We start from the raw sequence: 24,556 nt of genomic DNA on the forward strand, positions 1-24,556 counted from the left end.
TGAGCGAGTTGGAGATTTTGATAGAAATTATCCGAACCATGGTACTCGCCTTCAATGCCCTACTTTTCCATTGATGCAGAGGGTTTGTTAACTGAATTATACTGTTGTAAATGGCCCGGTGCATTTCTTGGCCCAGTATTCCACAAGGTGATATCAGACATCATTTGGATAAATTTCAACCAGAGAATTTTGAAAAGAATTTACCTGCTTTGAAAGCGTTATATAAATATGCTCATGATGTTAAAAATACAAGTTTGGAATCATTGGCATTGTCTTGGATTTTAAAAATATCTGGATCTAAAAATTTTAGAGGAATTGATCAAGTCACTAGAATCTTACCAATTCCTTCCGGTAGTACCAAAAAGAGAGTTGAATCTAATTTAGGAAGTTTGATTGAATTGACTGATGATGATTTAGACGCTATAGACAAGATTTTCAAAGATCACCCAATCACCGGTTTAAGATACAATAAGGACCTCGAAGGAACTTTATTCCAATAAACTCATAATCTTGAATTTGATTTGTCTGAATTTGGTTATAGAGATACAATAAATATAGTTATTGAAATAATGTTTTTTTCGTTGCCTCTAAACTTGAAACCAATCAAGTCATTCCAATTTGAAGGGCTGTTTATCCATTGATAGTTATGTTGTTTTTATTCCCTCAGGAGAGAAATAAGCAACTCTTCATCCTGTTGATCAATGCCAGATAAATATCACGACACTCTTCCATTAAACAATATGTATTCATGGTATCACAATTATATGCGTATATGTGGTACATGGTCTGAAACCCTTATCTAGAACATGAATCAAAAATAAAACAATGAAAAAAAAAACACTCTAGCTTTCTGAAGTGACCACATTCCGTAGATGACATCAAAGCCCCAGGAATTCAAGTCAACGGGATGTATTTATCTTTGGCACTATTTCTGGAAACATTGACAGCAACTATAAAAGCTATTCAAATTGTCTTCTTCCAATAATTATTCCAGAGGAATTGAATTATCATCAAAAACATACCCAATGAAGTTTGTGAAGTCTTTTTTGTTGATTAGTTTCAGTGCCCAATTGGCTTTGTCTTTTGTTATTAATATTTATGATAAGTTTCAATTTAATGAAACTGTCCCTTATAAATGTTGGGACTTGAACAGATTTGATGGGAATGTCGAGTTTAAATTTAATTTCACTTCCACTAATATTAAAGAAGAATTGACTGTAAATATCACTTTCAATGAATTAACACTAACCTCTGATGGTATTCAAACAGCAGAAACTCGATTTTATGATTTTTTAGTACAAAATACATGGAAGGAAACGTTAAATATGTGAACGTTGATAAGAAAGGTAGATATTGCATTTCATTAAACAAAAATTCCCAATACCAAGAACCTTACAAAGTTGAACTTATCATTGGTGAGCAGATTAATCCTATTGATATTGACGAAACGCTATTTTATAGCCGCATAGAAGCTACATTTGGGGCATTGATTCTTGTTTTATTTGTTGTTATGTATAAAATCAAAAGATTTGGTGATTTGTCATCGATATCCAAAAGGCTATATTTCCTGGTGTTTTTAACGTTTGTTTTTCATTTATTTCAATCATTCAACTCCAACCCAATTAAGAGTATGTTTTTTGCGGACACGATCGGCATGGTTGTGTCTGGATGGAGCATGTATGTGTCTACAAGTATTTACTTTGGAAGCGGATACAAGAACACTAAGAAACTAATTACTTCAACTGCTGCCAATGTTCTAATGTTCATGCTACTTCTGGGTTCACTCGCCATAATTTTTCAAAACCCATGGTGGTCATCGGCAACTGTTAGGAAAAAAGTTGATATCAATGGTGATGTTCAAGAAGTATACCTATTTGCAACAAATAACAAGAGATTTGAAAATTCGTACATCGAATCAATTGTGTTTGGCATATCAATTGCACATACCGCACTTCAATGTTTAAGTAGCTTTCTTCTGTATATCTACGGCTATATCATCTACACCCATTTGCAAGAAAGTGGACAAACCACAAACGCCATGTTAATGAAGAGAACATTGTTATATGATGGTGTAAGTCGTCCAATATTTTGGATAATTTTTGGTTTCTTCACTACTAAACATACGTTTTTCCTCTTATCGCTCGAAGATTACACTTCAATAGTGGTATTGTGGTGTATTTGGTATTCTAAGAGGCCGCATGTGGTTGCGGAGAAGACTGGTACTTAAGGATAATTTGACATTTAAGTAGTAATCGTGTACTCTCTTGATTAATGCACAGTTTCAGGTGTTACATTCTTCATCTTGATCATCTAGATCATCCTCATCGTAACCATCTCCCGAGTTTAGGTAATGGTGCATAGATTACATACAGAGTTGAAATTCTGATTGAAATGGATTTCGACGGTCGCATCAACACAACACAAAGAAAGAAAGAAAAAAAAAAAGAACAACGAATAAACTTTGTTTTTCTTTTTCTGTCGACTACTCTCCATCAATTCATTCTTTTTTTCACTGTTCGACTGCTTTTCAATTGCAACGATGAAATATCTACAATCGTTCGTTTATCTTGTATTGTTCCAATTGGCATTGGTATTTGGAAGATCCAATCGTCGTTTAACATTGACTTACAATTCAAATGCTGCTTGTATCGCTATCAATCAAACGTTACCAATTACTAAAATTACCCTTGATTTCCACGATGTTAACAATGAACAAATCCCATTGCTCATTAGTGAATACATTGATACTTTCAAGTTTAGAAACGTGCCAAATTTGATGATTTTGCCAATTACACTTATCTCGAAACAATCATTTATTAAAGCTAATGGGGAAACAAAAAATGTGGAATTTGACTTGCAACTTAGAAAATCATTTACATTCCCTGAAACTGTTTATAATAAAACAATCACTAATGATGGTTTGGTTGAATATAATGTTACAAAACCTGGAGTTTATTGTATCTATCTCCCATTGTATTCTTATGATGATGTCAAGACACATCCATTGAGATATTACACCCATGTTACTGTTGAAAATGAAGCACTTTCACCAAATGTCTTGAATGAAATTTCTACTCAAGTTAATTTGGTTCTTATGTTTGGTTCATTTGTTGTCGTTGTGGCTTATTTTTATCCTATGATTAGAACCAGTGGAGGTGCAGCTAAATTGCCTCCGGTTTTGAATCAAATTTTCCCATTCTTGGTTACAAATTTAGTTTATCGTCTTGTGTTCTTTGATTTTATGGGCATTTTATTTCTTCTATCCTAGTGATACCATTTTATGATTTTGCCTTGAATTATTATAACCACGTTGAGCTCGTATTGTTGGACAAATGGTTCCGTTATATTGTTGCTTCTGTTTATCTTGGATCAGGAATTGTCAATTTACCTGTTAAACCTTCATCGATTTTGTTGAAATTTATATTTGCTTCTACTGTATTAATTTCTTTGGTTCAAACACGTTCCTTGTCGGATATTATGAACATCGGTGACATTCTGATGAATCAAGTTCCTTATGAAATTGTTGATAAATCTATGTTGGTCACTCGTGCTTATAAATTTATATTGACTGATTTCTATTCTGATAACTCCAAACATGCTGTTTTAATGGCCAAAAAAGCACAAGCTTTCTTTGAAATTGCAACCCAGGTATTAACTTTTGCCTATGGTATCAGAATTGCTTGGTACTTGAAAGGGAAAAATGCAAGAATTTTAAAAGTATTTTTGCAGTCTCTTTTGGTTCATCTTATTGCTTGGAGTTATTTTGGTAAATTCACTATTGCTTCATTATATGTCCATATGAAATTTACTGGTGTTTTTGACGTTAGTGAATTATTAAGTGTGGTTGGAAATGTTATTGAAATGTTTGATTTGAAAGTTCGAGCATTGCAAGTAGTTGATATGGTATTACTTTGGATTATTTGGAGTACCAAAAAGCCTTACAATGTTGACGAAGTTGAACACAGAGACGATAAAAAGAAAAGACGTTAAACAATTATTATATGTATATTAGTCAACGTTGATATTCACCATTGTTGTTGATATTTTGGTAATAAAACATCGTTACTATCAAACAACTCATTGAAAAATGACCCTTCTCCACTAATGTATACATTTAATGAAAACATTTTGTAGATATCTAAATATGATAATGGAACAGAAGAAATTCTATCTACTGTGATAAATTTATTTACCACTGAAAGTATAGTGGCTGATAATTCAATTTTCTTTTCTTTTGCATTGATATAATAAAAAACATCACTGTATTTTTTCTCTTCCCTAACCCTACTATTCATATCATCCATAAGAAAATATGGATCTTTATTGAATTTGATTTTTCTAAATACTGGTCTTGAAGTAGTACAATGGAATTTACCTTGAATGAAATCTAGATCATGATCCGAACAATAAAAAACCAAAAAATCTTTAATTTCAATTTGATAATATTGAAAAACTGCTTTTTCTAATTCTTGTTCACTAACAAATACATAAACATTTGGTTCAATAATTGATCTTAATTCAATGATTCCATTTCTTAAAATTGCATAATTTTTTAAATATTTAGGACAATCTGTACATCCAATAGTTGAATAATTGGATTTTTTAAGGGATTTTTCAATTTGACTATTATCTGAAATACGAATATATTTGTATCGATTATTATGGGTTTTAAGTTTTTCACTTTCATTAAAATGGAATATTCTTAACATTTTTTCAACAAAGTAGTTTATTGATAATACAAATTACTAGCTATGAAAAGAGAATCTCTGATCGATTTTCATAAAATCACTGAAGGGGGGAATGAAGATCATTTATATGTTGGGATTTCTGATCAAAGATCAACAACCAAAAAAAAAAAAAAAATAGGGAAGTAAAATTATCTTAACACCAAAGAAAAACACTCAAAACTAGGGCGTCGACAAGCAGAGCATAGTGATTTTAGTAAACAGAAATCAACTATCGCTAATGTAGTAAGTTAGTAAAAAAAATAAAACACTATAGTTTGCACAGGGATGGATGGGTAATTAGATGATTTGCATGAAAATTTCAGATTAAATTCTCCCATTTCTTTTTTGTTTGTTTGCTTCCAGATGTATATACATTTGGCCCGCAATGAAAGTAACATTAAGAGCCTCGCCGATTCTACTTAAATAAAAGAACAATTCTCCTCAAACTAAAAAATAATTCTAACATTCCACTTGGATTTAGTGCCCTTTCATGGTCAAATTAACCCCCCACTTCTTTTATCCCTTGTTGAGCTCATGATCTCAGTTAACGTATATACTTAAACCATTAAATTCAATATTAAAACAAAAAGAAAACAACAACAGAAAACTATAGATCAATAAGAAAGACGTTTAGCATCACAGTTATGCAGCGAAGAAAAAAAAAAAAATTCGCAAAGTTGTTTTGAAAGATGATGTTAATCTGTGGGGCTACCAAACGGTTGTCCTTTTAGTTTGTGGAAGTAATTTTTAATTTTTGTGAAATCGCGAAATCTTGCTGGAATATTTTAATAATCATATTATAGAGAATGGATTTTTGCAAAAATTCATTGTTAATGCTTTTGTTGCTAGTCCCTATATTTCTCTTATCGTACATGAATATGTAGGCTACGCATAAGAATGGAAGTTTCTTCTTTTTTTTTGTTGTTGTTGTGGTCAAGTTTCTTGAACAGTATGAAATTTCACCTGAGTGGTTGAATAAGTATAGATATACGGATATGCATATTGTATTATTAATAGTGAACTATGAACCTAAACTCATATACACAAAAAAATGGTAATTAGTAACAGCTGATAAAAAAAAATTAAAGGGGGTGAAAGCCACGTATAGGACTTAGAATTCATTTAATCTTTTCCTATATTCCATCTCACTTGCTTGTAACCGAGAAATTATTTCATCGGTGGTGAATTCTGATAAAGTTAGTTTATCAAATATATAATTTGCTTGGACTTCTTCATTATTTGGATGATATTCTTTGCAAAACCTTTGTACTTCTTCTAAAATGTCTAGAAAGGTACCTTCATGTCTATGAAGAAAACTATAATAGTAATGACGAAGGAAATCTTTGACCATGGATAATTTTTGCTCGAGATCAGGATAGAAAAACATCTCGTAAGCATATGTTAGTGCAATAGCATTATTCAATGAGTATTTAGTTAAATTTGGGAAAAACCGAACAAATGATGCAAAATCATCAAGTATATTTGTCAACGGTGGATCCAATAATGCTTTCATGGTATCAATTAAAAGGGGCACATCAATAGGATGAGTAAATGAGTTAATAACATATCTCACTAGATCAATCACGTTTTTTCGGGATAAATAACTGGTTCGTAGGTATAAGTAACGGTACTCGAATAAATATACTAGAAACTCAAAGTTTCTCTCTGTGACAGGTAATTTTTTAATTCTTCCAACAATGGTATTGTAAATAGAAATTTGATTTTTCAAAATGGCAGTTGGAGATTTGATTCTATATTCATAGGGGATTGTTTTTGATCCAGTTTCAGTTTTGGAGATAACTGTATCGTCTGTTTCAAATAAGCTCCTATCCAAATCTTTAAAGATTCGGTGGAGTAGAAAAGTTTGAACTTGATTAAAGGACATGACAACATTCATAGATAAAAAAAAAAAAAGAACAATTCGTTTATCGAGTTTAAATTCAAACGTTTCGTGATTTATATAGAGATTGAGGAACTTTATCTACTGAATGTAAAAAAGGAAAAAGCTTAATGAATGTGGTCCAATCTTTATGAATTTAAATTTGACAACATAAATGCACTATCTTGCAATATTATGATATAGTAATAAAAAACGGTGATAAATAGTCGCCTTAGTGGTTGATGGATTTACATGTTGGAAAATGCACTCTTGTACGCTTATTTGCATTCGATAAAACCGGTTATCAACTTATCTTAATCACCAAAAAGCTTTTCTTTTCATAAAATGTCAGTGAAAGTTGACTCACATAAAGTTGCAGAAGAATGCAGTAAGGTACATGTTCAGAAATATATACAAAAAAAAGTGCACGTTGACGTCCCACTCAAGTACCCAGCACAATAGAAAAACCTTGAAAAAAAAGTATAACCATAAAGACACCTCTTTTCTTTTTGTCACAATATTCTGTGATCGAATCATGGTATATATCTCTGATACATGATAAGAATCGATGAGATCCCGTGCCTCTAAAAAAGAATAATTGAAAAAGTAAAAAAAAAAGGACGCGAGAGATTTGATTAAGGTTTTATATATAAACTTGTTTCAGGGACGTGTATCAATCAAATTGACTTTTTTTTTCTTTTCCATACTTTTCGCACTATATTTTTGTAGTCAGGTACACGCATAATCTAATTGTGACACGCACCATTTCAATTTTGACGAAATTTTTTTTTTTTTTTTTGATGGGACAAGACTTGCATTGCCTCCTTAAATTGAGGCATTGCGGGTTTTACTCCCGTCTCATGTTGATTTCGTGTCACAAATCAACCACCCTAATGAAATAGACAAAACCAAATCCAATCATCCAGTTGAATACAAAAAGATCTTCCCTGTGCCTCCTTATTATTAATTTACAGTGGTCATGAACGTAACCAACGGTATCCTGCCCCTTTGGCTAGATGGAATTTCGTAATATCAGTGGACAATGATACACTTTAGTAAGAAAAAAAAAGCAGGACAAAGAGAAGGATAAAAAAAACAATGATCAACCATGGACGTGAAGGAAAATGTTGTGTAGGTAACTATCACGTCCATAATCAAATATAACGAATTGCTTAGCAAAGCAAATTTATTTTTAGGAATTCTTTGTAACATTTTTTGGTTTCTTCAAACACAGCGCGGTAGTGTGCGATACTCAAATCGTAAACAGTGGAACAAAAGACAAAAAAAAAAGATGTTTCGTATTAAGATCGATTAAAAAAAAAATTGTTTAAACTTATATAATAATAAAGCTGGCTGTACCAAAACAAGGGCATTTTTTTTTTTCTTTCGTTGTCGTCGTTATTTAAAGAAGCATATTTATTCGTTTTCCATATAGAAAGCCACTTTTATTTTCGAATTAATTTGACAACTTACTACTATCTTTCATTTAATTATAGAAAATGAGTTATAATCATTTAAACAATAACGAAGGGCATCTTAATCCCAATAATATTTACAATTATCGAGATCACACAGACGAAGATGATGATGACCTGTCCATTGATTTTCTCCTGAATCAACGTAGCCGTACACCTTTGACACTGGGGACTTATAACTACAACACCAATAACTCCACCACATCGCTCAATTTTCAACAACCAGAGCCGATCTATAGAAATCAAACGAGAACTTCAATAAGTGATGCCTACTATGAACGTCCACTTTTCGATACTTCACAAACAAATATTGAAGATCCCTTCAATGAAAGTTATGAAATGAGAGATACTTCATACCATGGTAATAATCTGTACATGCAATCAAATGATCCATTTTTGGCATCTTCACCACAGCCTTACAATGCCAGTTATAACCATGCGTTTATTCCACATGTGTATGATGAGGAAGATACTGAAGAGCAAGAATACGATCAACATATTCGATATGACCAGTTTGAAGGTGATCATTTGGAATTAACTACATTCAAATATGCTGATGACGAAAGTAGGGCGGATTATACTCCGACTGAAAGAACTGTTCAAGAGGGAAGTGACGAAGATGATGGTACTGAGCATTACGAAAAGGAAACAGCAGGTCCTACAATAACTACCACATCATTTGGTGATGGTGAAGGTTCTTTCGAAGAACCGCCTCCGCGTCAAGAAGTTCGTGCTAAGAAAAGAGGTGTTATTTCTGGTTTGAATGGTCATTTGGTATTGGATTGTCCTGTTGCTGATGAATTGTTATCAAAGTTCCCAGATTATAAACCAGGAATGAAATCTGGTGGGTTATCAAGAGAGTTTGGGTTTATGAGATACACGGCTGTTACTTGTGGTCCTTCCAATTTTTATCGTGATGCCTATTTGTTGAGACCGGTGCATTATCCTAGACCAAGACAAACTGAATTGATGATTGTGATAACCATGTATAATGAAGATGATATCCTATTAGCAAGAACTTTGAAAGGGGTTTTCAAGAATATCAAATATTTGGAATCAAAGTCAAGATCTTCCGTGTGGGGTAAAGACTCTTGGAAAAAAATTGTCGTTTGTATTGTTAGTGACGGTCGTACCAAGATTAATGAAAGAGCCCAAGCTTTGTTAGCTGGTTTGGGTGTTTATCAAGAAGGTTTAGCCAAGAGTAGTGTTAATGATAAACCAGTGAAAGCTCATATGTTTGAGTATACCACAAGAGTTGGTATTTCCAAAGTTGACGATGATGTTGTCAAGTTAACCACAGAAAAAGTTGTTCCAGTTCAAATGTTATTCTGTTTGAAAGAACAAAATACTAAAAAAATCAACTCCCATCGTTGGTGTTTTCAAGCTATTGGTCAAGTTTTGGATCCAAAGATTGTTGTCTTGTTGGATTGTGGTACTCAACCATCTGGCCGATCTTTATATGAATTATGGAAGGAGTTTGATCGTGACCACAGAGTTGCTGGTGCATGTGGTGAGATTACTACATCATTAAAGAAAAGACAAATGCTAACAAACCCGCTAGTGTATGGTCAAAACTTTGAGTATAAGATTTCCAATATTCTAGACAAACCAACAGAATCGGCATTTGGGTTTATTTCCGTGTTGCCAGGGGCATTTTCTGCGTATAGGTATGTTGCCTTGCAGAACGATGTGAATAACATTGGTCCTTTGGAAAAATATTTTAAAGGTGAGTTTTTGCATAGTAGTGGTGAGTTGGATCCTAATGATGATGAATTCCAGATGAAGCACGATATGTTACAACAAGAAGCTGGTATCTTCACGTCCAATATGTATTTGGCCGAGGATCGTATTTTGTGTTTTGAATTGGTTGCCAAAAGAAATTATAATTGGTTATTGCGTTATTGTAAATCAGCTAGAGCAGAAACTGATGTTCCAGAAAGTTTGGCTGAGTTTATCTTGCAAAGAAGACGTTGGCTTAATGGTTCATTCTTTGCAGCTATTTATTCATTGGTTCATTTTTACAAAGTTTGGCATAGCGCCCATTCATTTGGACGAAAAATATTTTTACACATTGAATTTATTTATCAATTCATTAATCTTGTTGTTTCCTGGTTTTCTATTGGGTCATACTTTTTGGTTTTCAGAATTTTAACCACTTCATTAAGTGCATCAGAATTGGGGTTTGCACCTGGAAATGTGTTGTCTGTGATTTTCTTGTGGCTTTATTTGGCATCCATTGTGACTACATTTGTATTGAGTTTTGGTAATAAGCCTAAAGGAACAGAAAAGTTTTATGTGACTATTGTTGTTTTCTTTGCCATATTGATGGCCTATATGATTTTTGCAGCTATTTTCATGGCTGTTCATTCAATCAAAGCACTTTATGACTCGCAAACACAAATTACAGTTGCGTTATTCTTCCAGAATGCTGCATTTAGAGACTTGGTCGTTGCGACTTCATCAACATATGCATTATATTTTTTGGCATCATTTTTGTACTTTGAACCATGGCATATGTTTACATCTTTCATTCAGTATATCTTGCTTTCCCCTTCATATGTTAATGTTTTGAATATCTATGCCTTTTGTAACATTGATGATGTTTCATGGGGTACCAAAGGTGATGTTGGTGGTCAAACATTGGAAAAAGTTAAGATGAGAGATGATGGTACGTTCGATGTTAGTGTTCCTATTTCACAAGAAGAAATCAATCAATCTTATTTGAACCAATTGGAAAAAATTAGAGAACCAGCTCCGCCTCCAGAAAAAGCTACCGCTACAAGCAATGAAGATTATTATGCATTTATCAGATCAATGACAGTTTTAATTTGGATGGTCACTAACTTTATCATCATTGCTATTGTTCTTGCAACTGGTGGTTTAAACCAATTTGTTAGTATCACCAATCTTGCCAATGAAAAGAGTTCTAGAGCAGCTGTATTCTTGACAGTCATTTTGTGGACAGTTGCATTCATGGCATTGTTCAGATTTATTGGATGTGTGTATTACTTGCTTTCAAGAATGGGTAGAAGCATCAAGAGAAGCGAGCACGCTACAAGATGATTTATTATTCATGTAAAGTATTATTAGATGTTTTATTTTATATATATATATATATAATTGTACAATAGACAGAATAAATTATTAATATGCATAGTCATATGTCGTAAAATCACGTGTTTTCAAAGATCAATCTAAACTCCGCAAATCAAGCTCGGTTTTTAGATGATAATGAACCAATTAAAATTAAAACTGGATATATTGTACCAGACCCAACTATTAGCGTTAAGGGTAGTTGTATATGTTTATTTTGAACAAATTGGTCCAGTCCCTAATCAATGACTCACGATAAGGAGAACGCTCGTTGATGTATTCCGCGGATTTTTGTTTTGTGATTTCGTTGGGACGGATCTTGAGCCACAATTCCGCCCAAATGGAAGAAATCATGAACAAAAAAAAAAAATCAATAAATTAAACCTAGAATTTGAGTACGATAAATACCAGATAAATTTTTATCTTTCACTTTGAGTTTCTTTTTTCTTCATTCAATTTGCATCAAGATACTCTGCCAATTATACAATAGTTCAAAATAGAAATTGAATTATGACTCGTTTTGCAACTGATTCTATTCATGGAGGTGATCACCTCAAGCGTGTTAGTGATGTTATTACCCCAATTCATATCACCACCACTTATAGTTATTCCAATAATCCTGATGAATTAAATCCTGGTGGTTTGACTGATCCAAATTTTTTAATTTATTCACGTGCAAATCATCCAAATGCAGCTCAAGTTGAAGCAATTGTTGAAAAAATCACTGGATATCCTGCTGTTGTATACAATTCAGGTTTAGGAGCATTCAATGGATTAATTACTTATGTTAATCCTAAAGCAATGGCATTTGGACAAATTTATCATGGTGTTCATGGAATTGCTGATATTTGGACAAGAAATTTTGGATTGAAACAAATTGGATTAGATGATGATTATGATGAATTACAAAAAGGAGATTTGGTTCATTTAGAAACCCCAGTTAATCCATATGGTACCAATTTAGATATTTTGAAATATGCAGAAAAGGCTCATGCTAAAGGTGCATTGTTATCTGTTGATGCTACATTTGCTCCACCACCATTGATGAATGCATTTGATTTTGGTGCTGATATTGTTATGCATTCTGCTACTAAATTCTTTGGTGGTCATAGTGATTTGTTAGCTGGGATTTTGTTGGTTAAATCACAAGAAATTAAAAAGAAATTATTAGTTGATAGATTGGTGTTGGGAACAAATATTGGAAATTTGGAAAGTGCTTTATTGGTTAGAAGTTTAAGAACTTTTGAATTGCGTGTCCAAAGACAATCTTCATCTGCTGAATTTATTGTGAAATACCTCTCTGAAAATAAAGATAAATTCCCAGACTTGGAAACCATCCACCATGGTTTGTTGCAAGATGATGAATACATCAAGAAACAGATGCCAAATGGTCAATCACCAGTTTTTGCAATTGAGTTGGTTTCAGAAGATAAAGCAAAAAGATTACCTTCTAAATTAAAAATCTTCCATCATGCTACCAGTTTGGGAGGAGCTGAAAGTTTAATTGAATGGAGAGCCATGACTGATGATGAGATTAGTAAAAAATTATTGCGTATATCAATTGGTTTGGAAGATCCTCGAGATTTATTGGCTGACCTTGTCCAAGGCTTAGGTGGAGATATGGATTTAGTAGCTGAGATTGAAAATTTAAAAATTTAGACATGTCTATATACACCATTAATAGTAATAAAAAAAGTTCAGTTTATTCAGTTGAAGTTTTTGCGCCCAAAACCGATGCCGTCAATCATTTTCGTACATGACGTGATGACTGGCTGGTTAAACAATTAATAAGGTTAATTGAATTCTCGTACTTGACAATTAACACACGTGCATCCCTTGTACATAAATCTGCTACAGCCTTTTCCTTTTCCTTTTCCTACATTCGCCAAGATCTCCCCAAACAATAAGTTTAAGCCGATTACGTAATCAGTGATAGATTTGTGAAGTTAAATGCGTGACGTTTATCATTTTTATTGTGTGTTTTGATTTAGAATGGGTACACAATAACATTAAGCTTTTTTTTCTATTGTTGCATTGTTTGAAGGAGGGTCGAGGACTCGCAGCCGAACCAGATTATTTTTGCTTACATGCTACCGCCCTACAACACAAAGTAACACCACCACCACCACCATCGGAATGTTGAAAAAAATTTACAAGACGGGGTTAACAATAAAACAAAGCAAAATATGATAAATTATAAATCAAATGGTTTAATTTATTCTCTCCTCTACAAATTAAGAAAAACTATAAATATTACAATGAATTCCCTTTTTCAATTGTTCTTTCCTTGAAAATTGCTATTCTTTTAAATAGTATTTATTTTTGCTTAGTCACATCAACTTTACAATTATCATATCCAATTGAACTTAATCTACTATAAACATGAGTGACAAATTAAACAATTCCAATAGCTCCACTGAATCATTTGATCCTGTTGCTTATAAAAAGGGACAATCTTCAAATATCATAGACGAACCAACCAAAAAACCAGAAATGGTGTTGAGAAATTTTGCCAGAACTTATGAACAAGCTCCCCTCAATGGTTATCAGAAACTTATTCAAGGTTTGGGTAATATGTTTGGTACCTGTGGTATGTTTTGTTGTTTGTGTACAAACCCATATCAAGAAGTTTCCCAAGGTGAAGTTGGATTAGTGCAAACTTTTGGTGCATTAACTCGTACTGTTGAGCCTGGTTTATCATATGTTAATACTTGGTCTGAAAAGTTGACGAGAGTTTCTATCAAAATCAATGTTCGAGAAATCCCAGCGCAAACCTGTTTCACAAAAGATAATGTTAGTATCACCATCACTTCGGTTGTTTACTACAATATTATTGATCCAATGAAGGCTATATTTGACATTTCTGATATTAATCAAGCAATTGTTGAAAGAACTCAAACTACATTAAGAGATGTTATTGGTGGTAGAGTCTTGCAAGATGTTGTTGAGAAGAGAGAAGAAGTTGCAGCCACTATCGAACATATCATTGCTAAAACTGCTGCTGATTGGGGTGTCAATGTCGAAAGTATTTTGATTAAAGATTTGGTGTTGCCACAACAAGTCCAGGATAGTCTTTCTAAAGCTACTGAAGCTCGTCGTATTGGTGAAGCCAAGATCATCAATGCAAAATCAGAAGTCATTGCCTCCAGATTGTACCGTAAGAGTGCTGATATTTTGTCTTCCAAAGCAGCAATGAATATTAGATTTTTAGATACATTAATTCAGTTGGGTAAAACGGCCAACAGCAAGGTTATCTTCTTACCACCATCACTGGAGATTGATAGAATGGTTTCTAATTATAATGACAACACCTATGAAAAATCAAAGATTGTTGAATCCGATGATGAGGACCAAGACTTGGATGCTCCAATGCTTCAAGACCATCTTCCAAGCTCCTCAAATCGAACCATTATTGATACCGTGGCTATGCAAGAAGCCATGAGAGACTAAATCTAGATGATTTATAACGGTTTACTTCTTGTTTTTTTTTGTGTTACACCCGTCTTTTTTTCATTTGTAATTTTTAATTTCAGTTTGGTTTGTAGTTTTTATAATGTTAGTTAGTGAATATATATATATATATATATATATACTGTTTATTAGTAAAATTTGTCACACTAGTGCAACATATGACATACACGACCCCCTACCTGTAACAATTTCATAATTATTATTTTCTGGCCGGCTTCAAACCGCGACCACATTAGTGCGAGGGAATAAAAATAAATATCGTACAAAATAGGTGAACAACAAATCAACAAAAATCAGAAAGAGAGAGAGAGAATGTTAACGATAAATAAAAAAAGAAAAGAATACTAAAAAAAAAAGTGAGTTTTTCCTTTCTTTCTCACTCCCTTTCATCTTCCCACCACACTACGAGCTTTTCTATACGGTCGATCTATAAAGATATACACCAACAAACTAGCATTCATACTCCCCAACACACATTCTTACCAAGTACATATACACAATCATGAATGGGTACAACTGGCAAGATGGACGTCCACATAGTAATAGCAATTCGCCCGCGCCATTAAATTTCCAAAGCATACAACACCTTTACCCTGAACATTTCAAGAACAATTCACTGGATCAATTGAACCCCCGAAACCATCCGTCAATGCAGGTACATAGTGACAACAATAGCTATGACAATATAGCAGCTTTAAAATATTCCGATCAATCCATTCCCTTATCTTTAACAGCACAAGATTTAACCTTGCAGGAATCAAAAACTTATATGAGGTGGTATAGTGATATTCTAGCCCGAACCAGTAGTCGAACAGTGACTATAAATGATGTCTACAATTTTTTAAACAATTTCAAGATCCCTCAAGACGCAAAGGAGAAAATCAACAAGATTTTTTTTAAAATATTATCGTCTATCAATATTGGGGAGTTTTTCGCATTACTTAGAATGATAAGTCATGTCTTACAGGGTAAAGAGCCGTCTAGAAACTTGATCAAAGAACAAACAACTGTCCCTTGTCCACCATCTATTCTATCTAAAAAGAGGCAAAAAGAAGATGAAGAGGATCTTGAACAAGACTCTAATGATAAACAACCTTTGGATATCGACAGTTTCACCCAGTTTTTGTTAACCGGTGAAAGACCATCAAACAACAAAAGATCTAAAAAATTGAAATCTGTTAAATTCTCGGATCAAATTGATGTGCATGATGCTAGAGCAATTAGTCCAGCAGAGTCGCCTCTACCTGTTGAACAACAACAAATGGATTATCTGTTACCAATGGACCAATTATTGGAACGAATGAAGAAACCAGACGAGGAAGAAAAAGAAGTACTCAAGGATATGGAATCACAAATGAACCACTTTCAACATTTAAATACCGTCGATACGATGAGTGTTGGTGGTACACCATATCTTCAACCAAATATGACTGGTCCTGCCCAAATGGCACGAATATTTAGTCCCTCCCCAGAACCTTTGAGACCTAATATAACTGGCCCTGCAGATATGGCAAGAATGTTTTCTCCACCATCTTCACAATCCGATAATAATAATAATAATAGCAACATTAATGGTAATATTATTAATAATGGTAATGATAATAATGGACACCCAGTGATTTCGTTATCAGCATTTACGAGTCAGATGACTGGTCCAACAATGCAAAATACTATTCAGAACAGTAATATGGCACCAGCTCCACCACCCTCAAGACATAGATCCTTGTCTTCGCCTCTACCAAATAAACCAGCTCCGCCTCCTCCACCGCCAAGAAGAAACAGAGTGCCGCTGCAACCAGTCGAACAACAACCACAATATCAACAACAGCAACAACAGCAACAACAATACCCGTCGGATCCTAATATTCCTCCCCCATTACCACCAAAAATTGCTGTTAACGATGTATATTCGACAAATAATGATTCAACAGCCAATATTTTGGATGATTTGAAAGCATTACAAGAAGAGGTCGACAAAATCAGAGATTTGACAGGTGGGTTTTAAATAGAAATAGATCAAATACATAAGTCATTGTCGGAAGTACTATGTTGATGTAAACTAAATTAATATGTGCAAAGGGTCCTCTATTTCCTCGTTAAAAAAAAAAAAAGAAAACCGCATCAAATCTAAATACGGGACAAAAAAGAAAAAACAAATGTCCTCGGCGAGGCTCGAACTCGCGACCTTCAGATTATGAGACTGACGCTTTAGCCAACTAAGCCACGAAGACGATTTGTTGGAAGTAGTGAAGCATTCACATGTATGGGTTATTTTGTTGTAAATCCTTTTTTACTTAATTTACATTTATTTCCGGAAATTTCCTGAATTCAATTGGACTCTCATGCTTTCAAACCCGTACTTTTCCCTTACCCCTCACATGAAACCATTCATTTTTGCCCATTATGACACATTAATTGTACGTACGTATTTGATTAGTCATTATAAATGGTCAACAAAAAGTTCAGAAACAATTCAGACAAAAAAAATTAAGTCAGCCAATGAATTAAACTTCTAGTAACATGAATTCGGAACACTCATTATCTCATCCAGAAGATGAACTAACTCTAGAGGACAACACCCAGTTGGATGAAAACTCATCAACTTTATTAAGGTTAGGGTTGCAAACTGTATTTGCCGGATTTCTTTGTAATTTTATGGTATTTGGGATTGGATTTTCCTATGGTGTCTTCCAGGAATTTTATGGTTCATTTGTTGGTCCATTGTTCAATTATTCAGAATCAAAAATTGCTCTTATTGGTACTATTAGTAATTCATTAATCTACTTGTGTGCTATATTCAATAAAACTTTAATGTACTATATGTGTCCTCGAAATGTCATGTTGATCGGATGCGGATTACTGTCATTGGGGTTAATACTAACTGGTTTTGCTTCCTCTTATTATCAATTTGTATTATGTTCCATCTTACAAGGTGTTGGTGGAAGTGTATTGTATATCCCGCCAGTTATCTGTGCTCCCGTATACTTTGACAAGCATAGAAGTTTGGCAATGGGCTTTTTGTTTTCTGGTACCGGTGTTGGTGCGTTTTCCATTGCATTGTTTACTCGTTACTTGCTTGAAGCCGTGGGATGGAAATGGACAGTACGAACATTGGGATTAATGAATTTCGCTGTGGGTAGTTTTGCTAGTATTCTAGTGGTTGAACCAAAAATCCCGGGATTTAAATCAAATGCCAACGGTTTGTTAAATTTTAGTCAAATTCGTTCTGGTAAAATCATCTTGCAGTTATTAGGTTCGTTATTACAATCAGCTGGATATTTGATGCCATTGATATTCATGTCCAAATATGCTGTCTCATTAGGGTTCACAAGAAGTCAAGGGGCTCTTTTCATTGGAATTAACAACTTGGTAAATGCAGGATCCAAGGTGTTTTTGGGTAGTTTGGCAGATATGTTTGGAAGGTTAAATACTTTAATTGTTTGCAGCATCTTAAGTGCAGCATTCGTATTTGGATTGTGGCTCCCAGGATTACGTGAAACTTTTCTTGCATTGGTGGTTCTATATGGTGTTTTCTCTGGAGCAATAATTGCACTATTGCCTTCTATATTGATTGAAGTATTTGGAATGAATATGTATTCACAGTTGAATGGAATTCTGGTTTTTGCAAGAGGAATTGGTGTAATAATTGGTAGTCCCATTGGTGCTACCTTAATTGTGCATAATGGATCTCAGCCAAAGAACTATATAAATGCAATCATATATAATGGCTCCTTATTAGCTGCATCTACAATATGCTTAACAATTCTCTGGATAAGTGTTGGCAAAAGTAAGAAAACATGGAAAGTATAGAAGAATACAATATATACACATACACAAAGAAATCAACAAGAGTAAAGTCGCGAAATAAAAGATCATCAAAGGCGCGTTGATGATTTTTAATTTTTTTTTCTGTTGTTTTTAGCTTTCTCTTCTTCTTCCCTTTCTGTGACAATTTGTAAACAAAAAAAAAACGGAAAAAGAAAAAAAAAGCTTACAGTTATTATAACAAAAGTAAACAACCCCTACTTCATAGACTTGGTCCATAAACATATTCAATAATGCCAGATGATATACCTTTGGGTCTGGCTATAACTTCATCCATAAATCTGCATCTAAATCTACATCTGCATCTGCATTATCTGTCATCACCATATGGTCAAAACAATAGTAGCTCTACGAAACGACGCCTACCTTTTGAAGATGACCAAACCGTCCTACCACCAGCATTAAGTTCATATGGAATCCAGTGTTTTAATGAACGATCTAAATCTTCCACTAATAGAAACAAAGTGACAGGGAAATATGAATTGGATTTTCCAGAGGCAAATAAACGAGACAATACACTACGAAATAAACTTGCAGTCCATCTTACAAACAATGATTCATCACTTGAGATATCCAAGTCATTGACCCATTTGACAAATGATAGAATGACTGGTATTACTTCTGCTACTTCTGCAACCACTGCTCCAGAAGTTAAAACTCCATCAGAAATTCGTGTCAAAAGAACTAGAAGATTCGGTAAACTGTTGGGCCGTGCAAGAAGAATCAGTGAAACAAACAATCATTCATCATCACCAAATGCGGCAAATAATTTAGTTGATAACAATGATACTCCTGGCGATTCTTCAAAAAATAGCATACGTACAGATGTCCAACAGCAAGCACCAAGTATTGATAGATTTTCCCCTAGGTTAAGTGGACATTTATTGAGTCGAGAAGATGAAGAAGACATTATGAAACGAGTAGAAGCAAGAAGACGGGAACTTCAGGAAAAGGAAATATTGTTGAAAAGAGAACAAGAAAAAGTGGCACAGGAAATATTAATAAGAGAAACTGAACTTCCAGCTCTTCAATCTCCATTTGAGGATAAGAATTCTCGAGAGAAAGATCAACCAAGAGTGCCTCTTCGTGATATTCCTGTGAATCAAGTCGATAGTTTCCGTAAACCAAAACTCCCAAAGTCAGTTTCACCCAATTTGGTTCCGAATCAATCGCCGAGAGTTGGCGCCTCCCCTATCCCCACCAATCAACAGAACCAAATTCCATCATCAAATGCTGTTTCTGAGTCAAATGTCTCGTCTATACAGGCTGGTGTCTCTGCTTCCTCTACAATAATGGCTTCAGATAGACCCCAGTCATCACGAAATAGAAGAGCATTAGTTATTAATGGGAAACAGTACGAAAAGTTTGAGCTTCTTGGGAAAGGTGGTTCATCAAAAGTGTACAGGGTAAAACTTTTAAGCAACAACTGTTTTTATGCACTTAAAAAAGTTACCCTTGACAATCATGAAGATATCAATGGGTTTCAAGGTGAAATTGCATTGCTTCAGAAATTAAGGTCTTGCACAAGAGTAGTTAAACTTATTGATCATGCAGTTACTGAGACATCAATTTATCTTATTATGGAAAAGGGTGATCTTGACCTTGCAGAAGTGTTACATAATAGAGCAAGACATGGAGTGGCTTTTGATGTTGATTTTGTTAGATATCATGTTCTTGAAATGTTTAAATGTCTCCGAGAAGTCCACGATGCTGGCGTTGTGCACAGTGATTTAAAACCAGCTAATTTTTTATTTGTCAAAGGGATGTTGAAACTTATTGATTTTGGTATTGCTAATGCCGTCCCAGATCACACAATGAATATTTATCGAGAGAATCAAATTGGGACACCAAATTACATGGCACCTGAAGCAATAGGAGAAACATCTGTGCGAAATCTTTGGCGAGTTGGTAAACCATCTGATATCTGGTCAATTGGTTGCATGCTTTATCAATTTGTCTACGGTAAACCCCCATTTCATGGTTATTCTGGTCTGCAAAAGATAATAGCAATTACCAACCCTCAAGTCAAGATTCCATTCCCAACTCATGGAATAGGTAATGTTGCTGTTCCTCATAGTGCTATTGAATTGATGCAAAATTGTTTACATAGAAATCCAGATGATCGTTGGACAATCGAGCAGTGTCTTAAAAGCGATTTCCTTCTGCCAAAAGTCGTTTCTGAAAATTTCATTAGAGAGATAGTACACCAGAGTGTAAATTATGGTTATAACAGCAGAATCTCAGGAGATAATATGACAAGTGATAGTTATGATTCGCTTGTGAATCTGGTTTTAAAGCGATTGGAAGATCTAAGATATTGTCAATAGAATTTTTTTTTTTTTAGATACATGATTCTGAGATTTATACACAATTTTATACTTTTATTATTAATAATATATGATGGAATGCTATGAATCTATCTAGGTCCTAATTTTTCTAATACTCTAGGTCCTTGTTCTTCCCATTCTTGTTTTGAAATCCACATATGTGCCTTATCAGCCATGATATTAGCCAAGACAGCACCACCAATGAAAACCATATGTTTTCTTCTTGGTGGATCTTCGATTCTTACTTTAAATTTATCTAATCTGGTAGCATCACCATGCAATACTCTAGTTAACCATAATTGTTTCAATTCTTTCTCCAATCTTGAAGGTAAACCTGGATACATTGATGAACCACCGGATAAAACAATTGCCTTGTACAATGACGATCTTACATCAACATCTGCTGATTGTATAGTATTGAAAAGAGTTTCACCAACACCTGGTTGTTCAACATCAACTAAATGTGGTTGGAATAAACATTCTGGTGCTTCAAATCTTTCTGAACCAACTTTTATAACTCTTCCATCTGGTAATTCGTAACTTTCCACAAGAGTGGTGGTTTCATGTGCCATCTTAGCGTCAAATGCCAAATCGTAGGATACATAGCACAATTTTTCTTTGATTTGACGAACAGTTTCAAAATCAGCAGTTCTGTTGAATGCATAACCACGACGGAACAACAAATTGATCAAGTGTCTAGTGACATCTCTACCGGCAACATCTAAACGTTTTGTCAAATGATTCAACACAACAGATTCATACACAGGGACAATATGTGTAACCCCATCACCTGAATCAACAACAACACCTGAACTCAAACCTTGTGCATATAAGGCCAAGACAGCTTGAATGGCAACATAAACACCATCAAATCCATATTTTTCAAACATAACCTGACACATGGTTTCTCTATTCTTCAATGGATTCATAGGTGGTTCAGTTAACAAAATTTTTTGACCATGTGGATTAATTTTCATTCGTTCATAAAAGGCATAATCCCATAAGTGTTCCATATCTTCCCAATTCTTGATAATACCATTTTCCATAGGATAGTTAATTTGCAATAATGATCGAACTTCACTTGCTTCAGATCCACACATTATATCCTTAATTTCTACATCTGAAGGAACTAATATATTACGTTCTTCTGCTCTCAAAATTGGTCTCCCAACCATTGAAGGGAATGTATGATCTGGAAAATTGGTACCTGCTCTTCCGATCTTTACGAAACCGGTACCTTGATCAAGAACTGTAAATTATCAGTTAGTAATTCGGTACAATGAGAAACAAATACACCAAGAAAAAAGGTGTGATTCAATTGAAGGCTAACATACCAATTGGAGTAGACATTATTGTTTTCTAGTTTATAGTTGATTGATAAAACAAGACTTCGTTTTCTTTATCAAAGTTGGACAAAAGAAAAAGTCGGCACTGTTTTTTCTTCATTCTCGGTGGCAGGAAGTGAGAGAGAGAGAAAAAAAAGGAGAGAGCTGAAAAAACGAAGGTCAAATTCTTGTGCAAAGGTGCACTACTAACGTCTATGAGTTGAACTATACTAATAAAACTATAAATAACTAGTTTATTCAGTTTCCTCCTTCTTCGGTACTTTGTATGCAAATGTCAAGTATGATGTGTGACTTTTGATTTCTGATTCTGATTTGGTAACGTTAAGCCATTCGTAGTTTTCATCTCCTTCCTTAACCTTTGAGCTCTTCTTTGGAGTTTTATAACCTTTTCCTGTTTTCTGGATCTTAGCAGGTGGTTCTTCAGATGATCCTCTTTTCATAATCTCTATACCTGTTTTTCTTACTCCTTGGATATCTCTTATTCTCATGACAGCATCTTCCACAGTTCTAACCATTTCTTTTCTTACTCCCCAACGTCTTGATGAAACTTCAACCATTTCAATATTTGTCCACCCAAGCTCTTCTAACTTTTTCACTGTTCTATCTACTTGTTCGATACATGGAGAGAAACAACAAATACCGACTCTCTTTGTGGTTGAGATAACAGATTCAAGATGTGGTATAGCGTCCCATGGAGATGGTAAATCTAAAAAGACAACGTCACCATTGATGGTTTCATTTTCGATGTTAAATCCCCCATGACAGACATCACGATGAGTAATGGTTGTGTTTGTTAAATTGTGTTCTTCCAATTCTTTCTTTGCTTCCAAATATCTAGGTTCATGAAATTCATATGTAAAGACTTTCCCCAGTGAAGTAACAGTTCTTGCAAATGAATGAGTGAATGAAGCTGATCCAGTTCCTGCTTCAATAATTCTTGATCCTGGTGCAACATTCAATCTTTGGATAATATAAGATGAGTCTGGTGTATAAACAATTTGTGTTCTATGTGGTAAAGACAATGTCCATAATTCTGGTGTTGGATACAACAAATGAATAAAACCATAGCCTTTGGCTCCTGGCATTTGTTCACCATATTTCAATCCAATCATTTTATCATGTTCGAAATGACCGTATCTTGTATTGAAGATCTCTCCCTTCTTGACAAATATAGGCTTAATTAAAGCTCTGGTGACATAGGCAAGGACTAAATCCCCTTCTTCGATAGTATCTTTATATTCAAAAAAGGACATATTATACGGTATGAATACTACTAGATAATGGTTAAAAGTAGTGAAAACAAAGTTGCATATACTGTATCTCATCTGCTGAATTTTTTTTTTTTTTCTTTTCATCTCTGTTTGGTCTTGGTTTACAGTGCGATTTTGCATCTCCCTTTTCTATTCTAAATCTACACCATGGAAACTGAAATTGCTCTGTAGAGATAAAACTGACTTCAATCTGTAATCATTGAACTTTGATGTCGTTTAGTTAAGCTACCGGAATAGCTTGTAGTTCTCTGTTAATCGTCAGTAGGAACATATTCCCTAATCAAATCTTTGAAAAATCCCACTCCCCCTTATAACTATTGATAGAACAAATAAATATGTCCCCGAATAATGTAAACTACTAATTGAACCTTTGTCCTTAGCAACATTATGCTTTTTAATGATGTCAGGTGGGTCTAACTCTGAGTATACTCAATTGGTAAATATCCAATTCTGGTCGTGTACTTGCTTACAATAATTTTAATCCTTGAACAAAATTTTTCCGCCAGTTCTTCTTGAAGCAAAGAAAAAAACAAAAAAAAAAATAATAGCGATATGTTCAACATTGACGTTGTCACAAAGCATAAATAAAAGAGCATTATATAAAACATCATGTCCAGTGCTTCACCTCAACAACAGCAACAAGTTCGATCTTCTGATCCAATAGGTCCTAATGTTGAAGATTTATATTTGGAAAGTTATGCATTCACCACTGCCGCAGCCATTGTTGGTGCGGTAGATCGAAAGATATTTGTCTTGTTAAGAGATGGAAGAAATCTTTTTGGTATATTGAGAACTTTTGACCAATTTGCAAATCTAGTATTACAAGACACGTTTGAAAGAATATATTTACAAGAAGAAGGGGAAGCACCAGCTCGTTTCGGTGAAGTATATCGTGGAGTATTTATGGTTAGAGGGGAAAATGTTGTTATGATGGGTGAATTGGATATTGATAGAGAAGATGATCATTTGGAAAAGTTACAACAAATTTCATTTGAACAAGCCGAACATGAATTGAAAATGAAACACCAAACAAGGATAAAAGAAGAAAAGGTGAAAACGAAAAACTTGTTACAAACAGGACTTATTAATGATTTTTACAAAACAGATATGTATTAATTCTAATGAATATAAATCACGAATAA

The 24,556-nt window shown here is 34.1% G+C and overlaps 15 protein-coding genes and 1 non-coding gene across 16 annotated transcripts; 11 read left to right on the forward strand and 5 right to left on the reverse strand. All coding sequences in view use genetic code 12, as the record gives it.

Annotated features, from left to right (window-relative positions):
* Positions 1-110: 110 nt before the first annotated feature.
* On the forward strand, positions 111-500 carry CTRG_05943 (pyridoxine 4-dehydrogenase; the record flags this gene model as incomplete). The annotated part of the gene is made up of 1 exon (XM_002546419.1): positions 111-500. The coding sequence occupies one exon, from the start codon at positions 111-113 to the stop codon at positions 498-500; it is 390 nt and encodes a 129-aa protein (XP_002546465.1).
* An 806-nt stretch (positions 501-1,306) lies between these two features.
* On the forward strand, positions 1,307-2,227 carry CTRG_05944 (uncharacterized protein; the record flags this gene model as incomplete). The annotated part of the gene is made up of 1 exon (XM_002546420.1): positions 1,307-2,227. The coding sequence occupies one exon, from the start codon at positions 1,307-1,309 to the stop codon at positions 2,225-2,227; it is 921 nt and encodes a 306-aa protein (XP_002546466.1).
* A 312-nt stretch (positions 2,228-2,539) lies between these two features.
* Positions 2,540-3,268, forward strand: CTRG_05945 (uncharacterized protein; the record flags this gene model as incomplete). The annotated part of the gene is made up of 1 exon (XM_002546421.1): positions 2,540-3,268. The coding sequence occupies one exon, from the start codon at positions 2,540-2,542 to the stop codon at positions 3,266-3,268; it is 729 nt and encodes a 242-aa protein (XP_002546467.1).
* Positions 3,269-3,477: 209 nt separating this feature from the next.
* Positions 3,478-3,990, forward strand: CTRG_05946 (uncharacterized protein; the record flags this gene model as incomplete). Its single annotated transcript, XM_002546422.1, has 1 exon — positions 3,478-3,990. One exon carries the CDS (start codon positions 3,478-3,480, stop codon positions 3,988-3,990), a length of 513 nt encoding a protein of 170 aa, XP_002546468.1.
* Positions 3,991-4,025: 35 nt separating this feature from the next.
* On the reverse strand, positions 4,026-4,709 carry CTRG_05947 (uncharacterized protein; the record flags this gene model as incomplete). Its single annotated transcript, XM_002546423.1, has 1 exon — positions 4,026-4,709. The coding sequence occupies one exon, from the start codon at positions 4,707-4,709 to the stop codon at positions 4,026-4,028; it is 684 nt and encodes a 227-aa protein (XP_002546469.1).
* Positions 4,710-5,838: 1,129 nt separating this feature from the next.
* Positions 5,839-6,624, reverse strand: CTRG_05948 (uncharacterized protein; the record flags this gene model as incomplete). The annotated part of the gene is made up of 1 exon (XM_002546424.1): positions 5,839-6,624. The coding sequence occupies one exon, from the start codon at positions 6,622-6,624 to the stop codon at positions 5,839-5,841; it is 786 nt and encodes a 261-aa protein (XP_002546470.1).
* A 1,481-nt stretch (positions 6,625-8,105) lies between these two features.
* CHS2 (chitin synthase I) lies at positions 8,106-11,144 on the forward strand (the record flags this gene model as incomplete). The annotated part of the gene is made up of 1 exon (XM_002546425.1): positions 8,106-11,144. One exon carries the CDS (start codon positions 8,106-8,108, stop codon positions 11,142-11,144), a length of 3,039 nt encoding a protein of 1,012 aa, XP_002546471.1.
* A 540-nt stretch (positions 11,145-11,684) lies between these two features.
* CTRG_05950 (putative cystathionine beta-lyase) lies at positions 11,685-12,833 on the forward strand (the record flags this gene model as incomplete). Its single annotated transcript, XM_002546426.1, has 1 exon — positions 11,685-12,833. The coding sequence occupies one exon, from the start codon at positions 11,685-11,687 to the stop codon at positions 12,831-12,833; it is 1,149 nt and encodes a 382-aa protein (XP_002546472.1).
* Positions 12,834-13,556: 723 nt separating this feature from the next.
* On the forward strand, positions 13,557-14,624 carry CTRG_05951 (uncharacterized protein; the record flags this gene model as incomplete). The annotated part of the gene is made up of 1 exon (XM_002546427.1): positions 13,557-14,624. The coding sequence occupies one exon, from the start codon at positions 13,557-13,559 to the stop codon at positions 14,622-14,624; it is 1,068 nt and encodes a 355-aa protein (XP_002546473.1).
* Positions 14,625-15,147: 523 nt separating this feature from the next.
* Positions 15,148-16,650, forward strand: CTRG_05952 (uncharacterized protein; the record flags this gene model as incomplete). The annotated part of the gene is made up of 1 exon (XM_002546428.1): positions 15,148-16,650. One exon carries the CDS (start codon positions 15,148-15,150, stop codon positions 16,648-16,650), a length of 1,503 nt encoding a protein of 500 aa, XP_002546474.1.
* A 152-nt stretch (positions 16,651-16,802) lies between these two features.
* Positions 16,803-16,876, reverse strand: CTRG_06320. Its single transcript has one exon. It is a non-coding gene; the product is annotated as a tRNA-Met (tRNA).
* A 289-nt stretch (positions 16,877-17,165) lies between these two features.
* Positions 17,166-18,455, forward strand: CTRG_05953 (uncharacterized protein; the record flags this gene model as incomplete). The annotated part of the gene is made up of 1 exon (XM_002546429.1): positions 17,166-18,455. The coding sequence occupies one exon, from the start codon at positions 17,166-17,168 to the stop codon at positions 18,453-18,455; it is 1,290 nt and encodes a 429-aa protein (XP_002546475.1).
* Positions 18,456-18,703: 248 nt separating this feature from the next.
* MPS1 (serine/threonine/tyrosine protein kinase) lies at positions 18,704-20,797 on the forward strand (the record flags this gene model as incomplete). The annotated part of the gene is made up of 1 exon (XM_002546430.1): positions 18,704-20,797. The coding sequence occupies one exon, from the start codon at positions 18,704-18,706 to the stop codon at positions 20,795-20,797; it is 2,094 nt and encodes a 697-aa protein (XP_002546476.1).
* Positions 20,798-20,886: 89 nt separating this feature from the next.
* On the reverse strand, positions 20,887-21,972 carry ARP2 (actin-related protein 2; the record flags this gene model as incomplete). The annotated part of the gene is made up of 1 exon (XM_002546431.1): positions 20,887-21,972. The coding sequence occupies one exon, from the start codon at positions 21,970-21,972 to the stop codon at positions 20,887-20,889; it is 1,086 nt and encodes a 361-aa protein (XP_002546477.1).
* A 404-nt stretch (positions 21,973-22,376) lies between these two features.
* CTRG_05956 (tRNA 1-methyladenosine methyltransferase subunit) lies at positions 22,377-23,534 on the reverse strand (the record flags this gene model as incomplete). Its single annotated transcript, XM_002546432.1, has 1 exon — positions 22,377-23,534. One exon carries the CDS (start codon positions 23,532-23,534, stop codon positions 22,377-22,379), a length of 1,158 nt encoding a protein of 385 aa, XP_002546478.1.
* Positions 23,535-24,023: 489 nt separating this feature from the next.
* On the forward strand, positions 24,024-24,530 carry CTRG_05957 (uncharacterized protein; the record flags this gene model as incomplete). Its single annotated transcript, XM_002546433.1, has 1 exon — positions 24,024-24,530. One exon carries the CDS (start codon positions 24,024-24,026, stop codon positions 24,528-24,530), a length of 507 nt encoding a protein of 168 aa, XP_002546479.1.
* Positions 24,531-24,556: the final 26 nt, after the last annotated feature.

The sequence above is a fragment of the Candida tropicalis genome, assembly GCF_000006335.3.
Source record: "Candida tropicalis MYA-3404 genomic scaffold supercont3.10, whole genome shotgun sequence".
Taxonomy (NCBI): Eukaryota; Fungi; Ascomycota; class Pichiomycetes; order Serinales; family Debaryomycetaceae; genus Candida; species Candida tropicalis.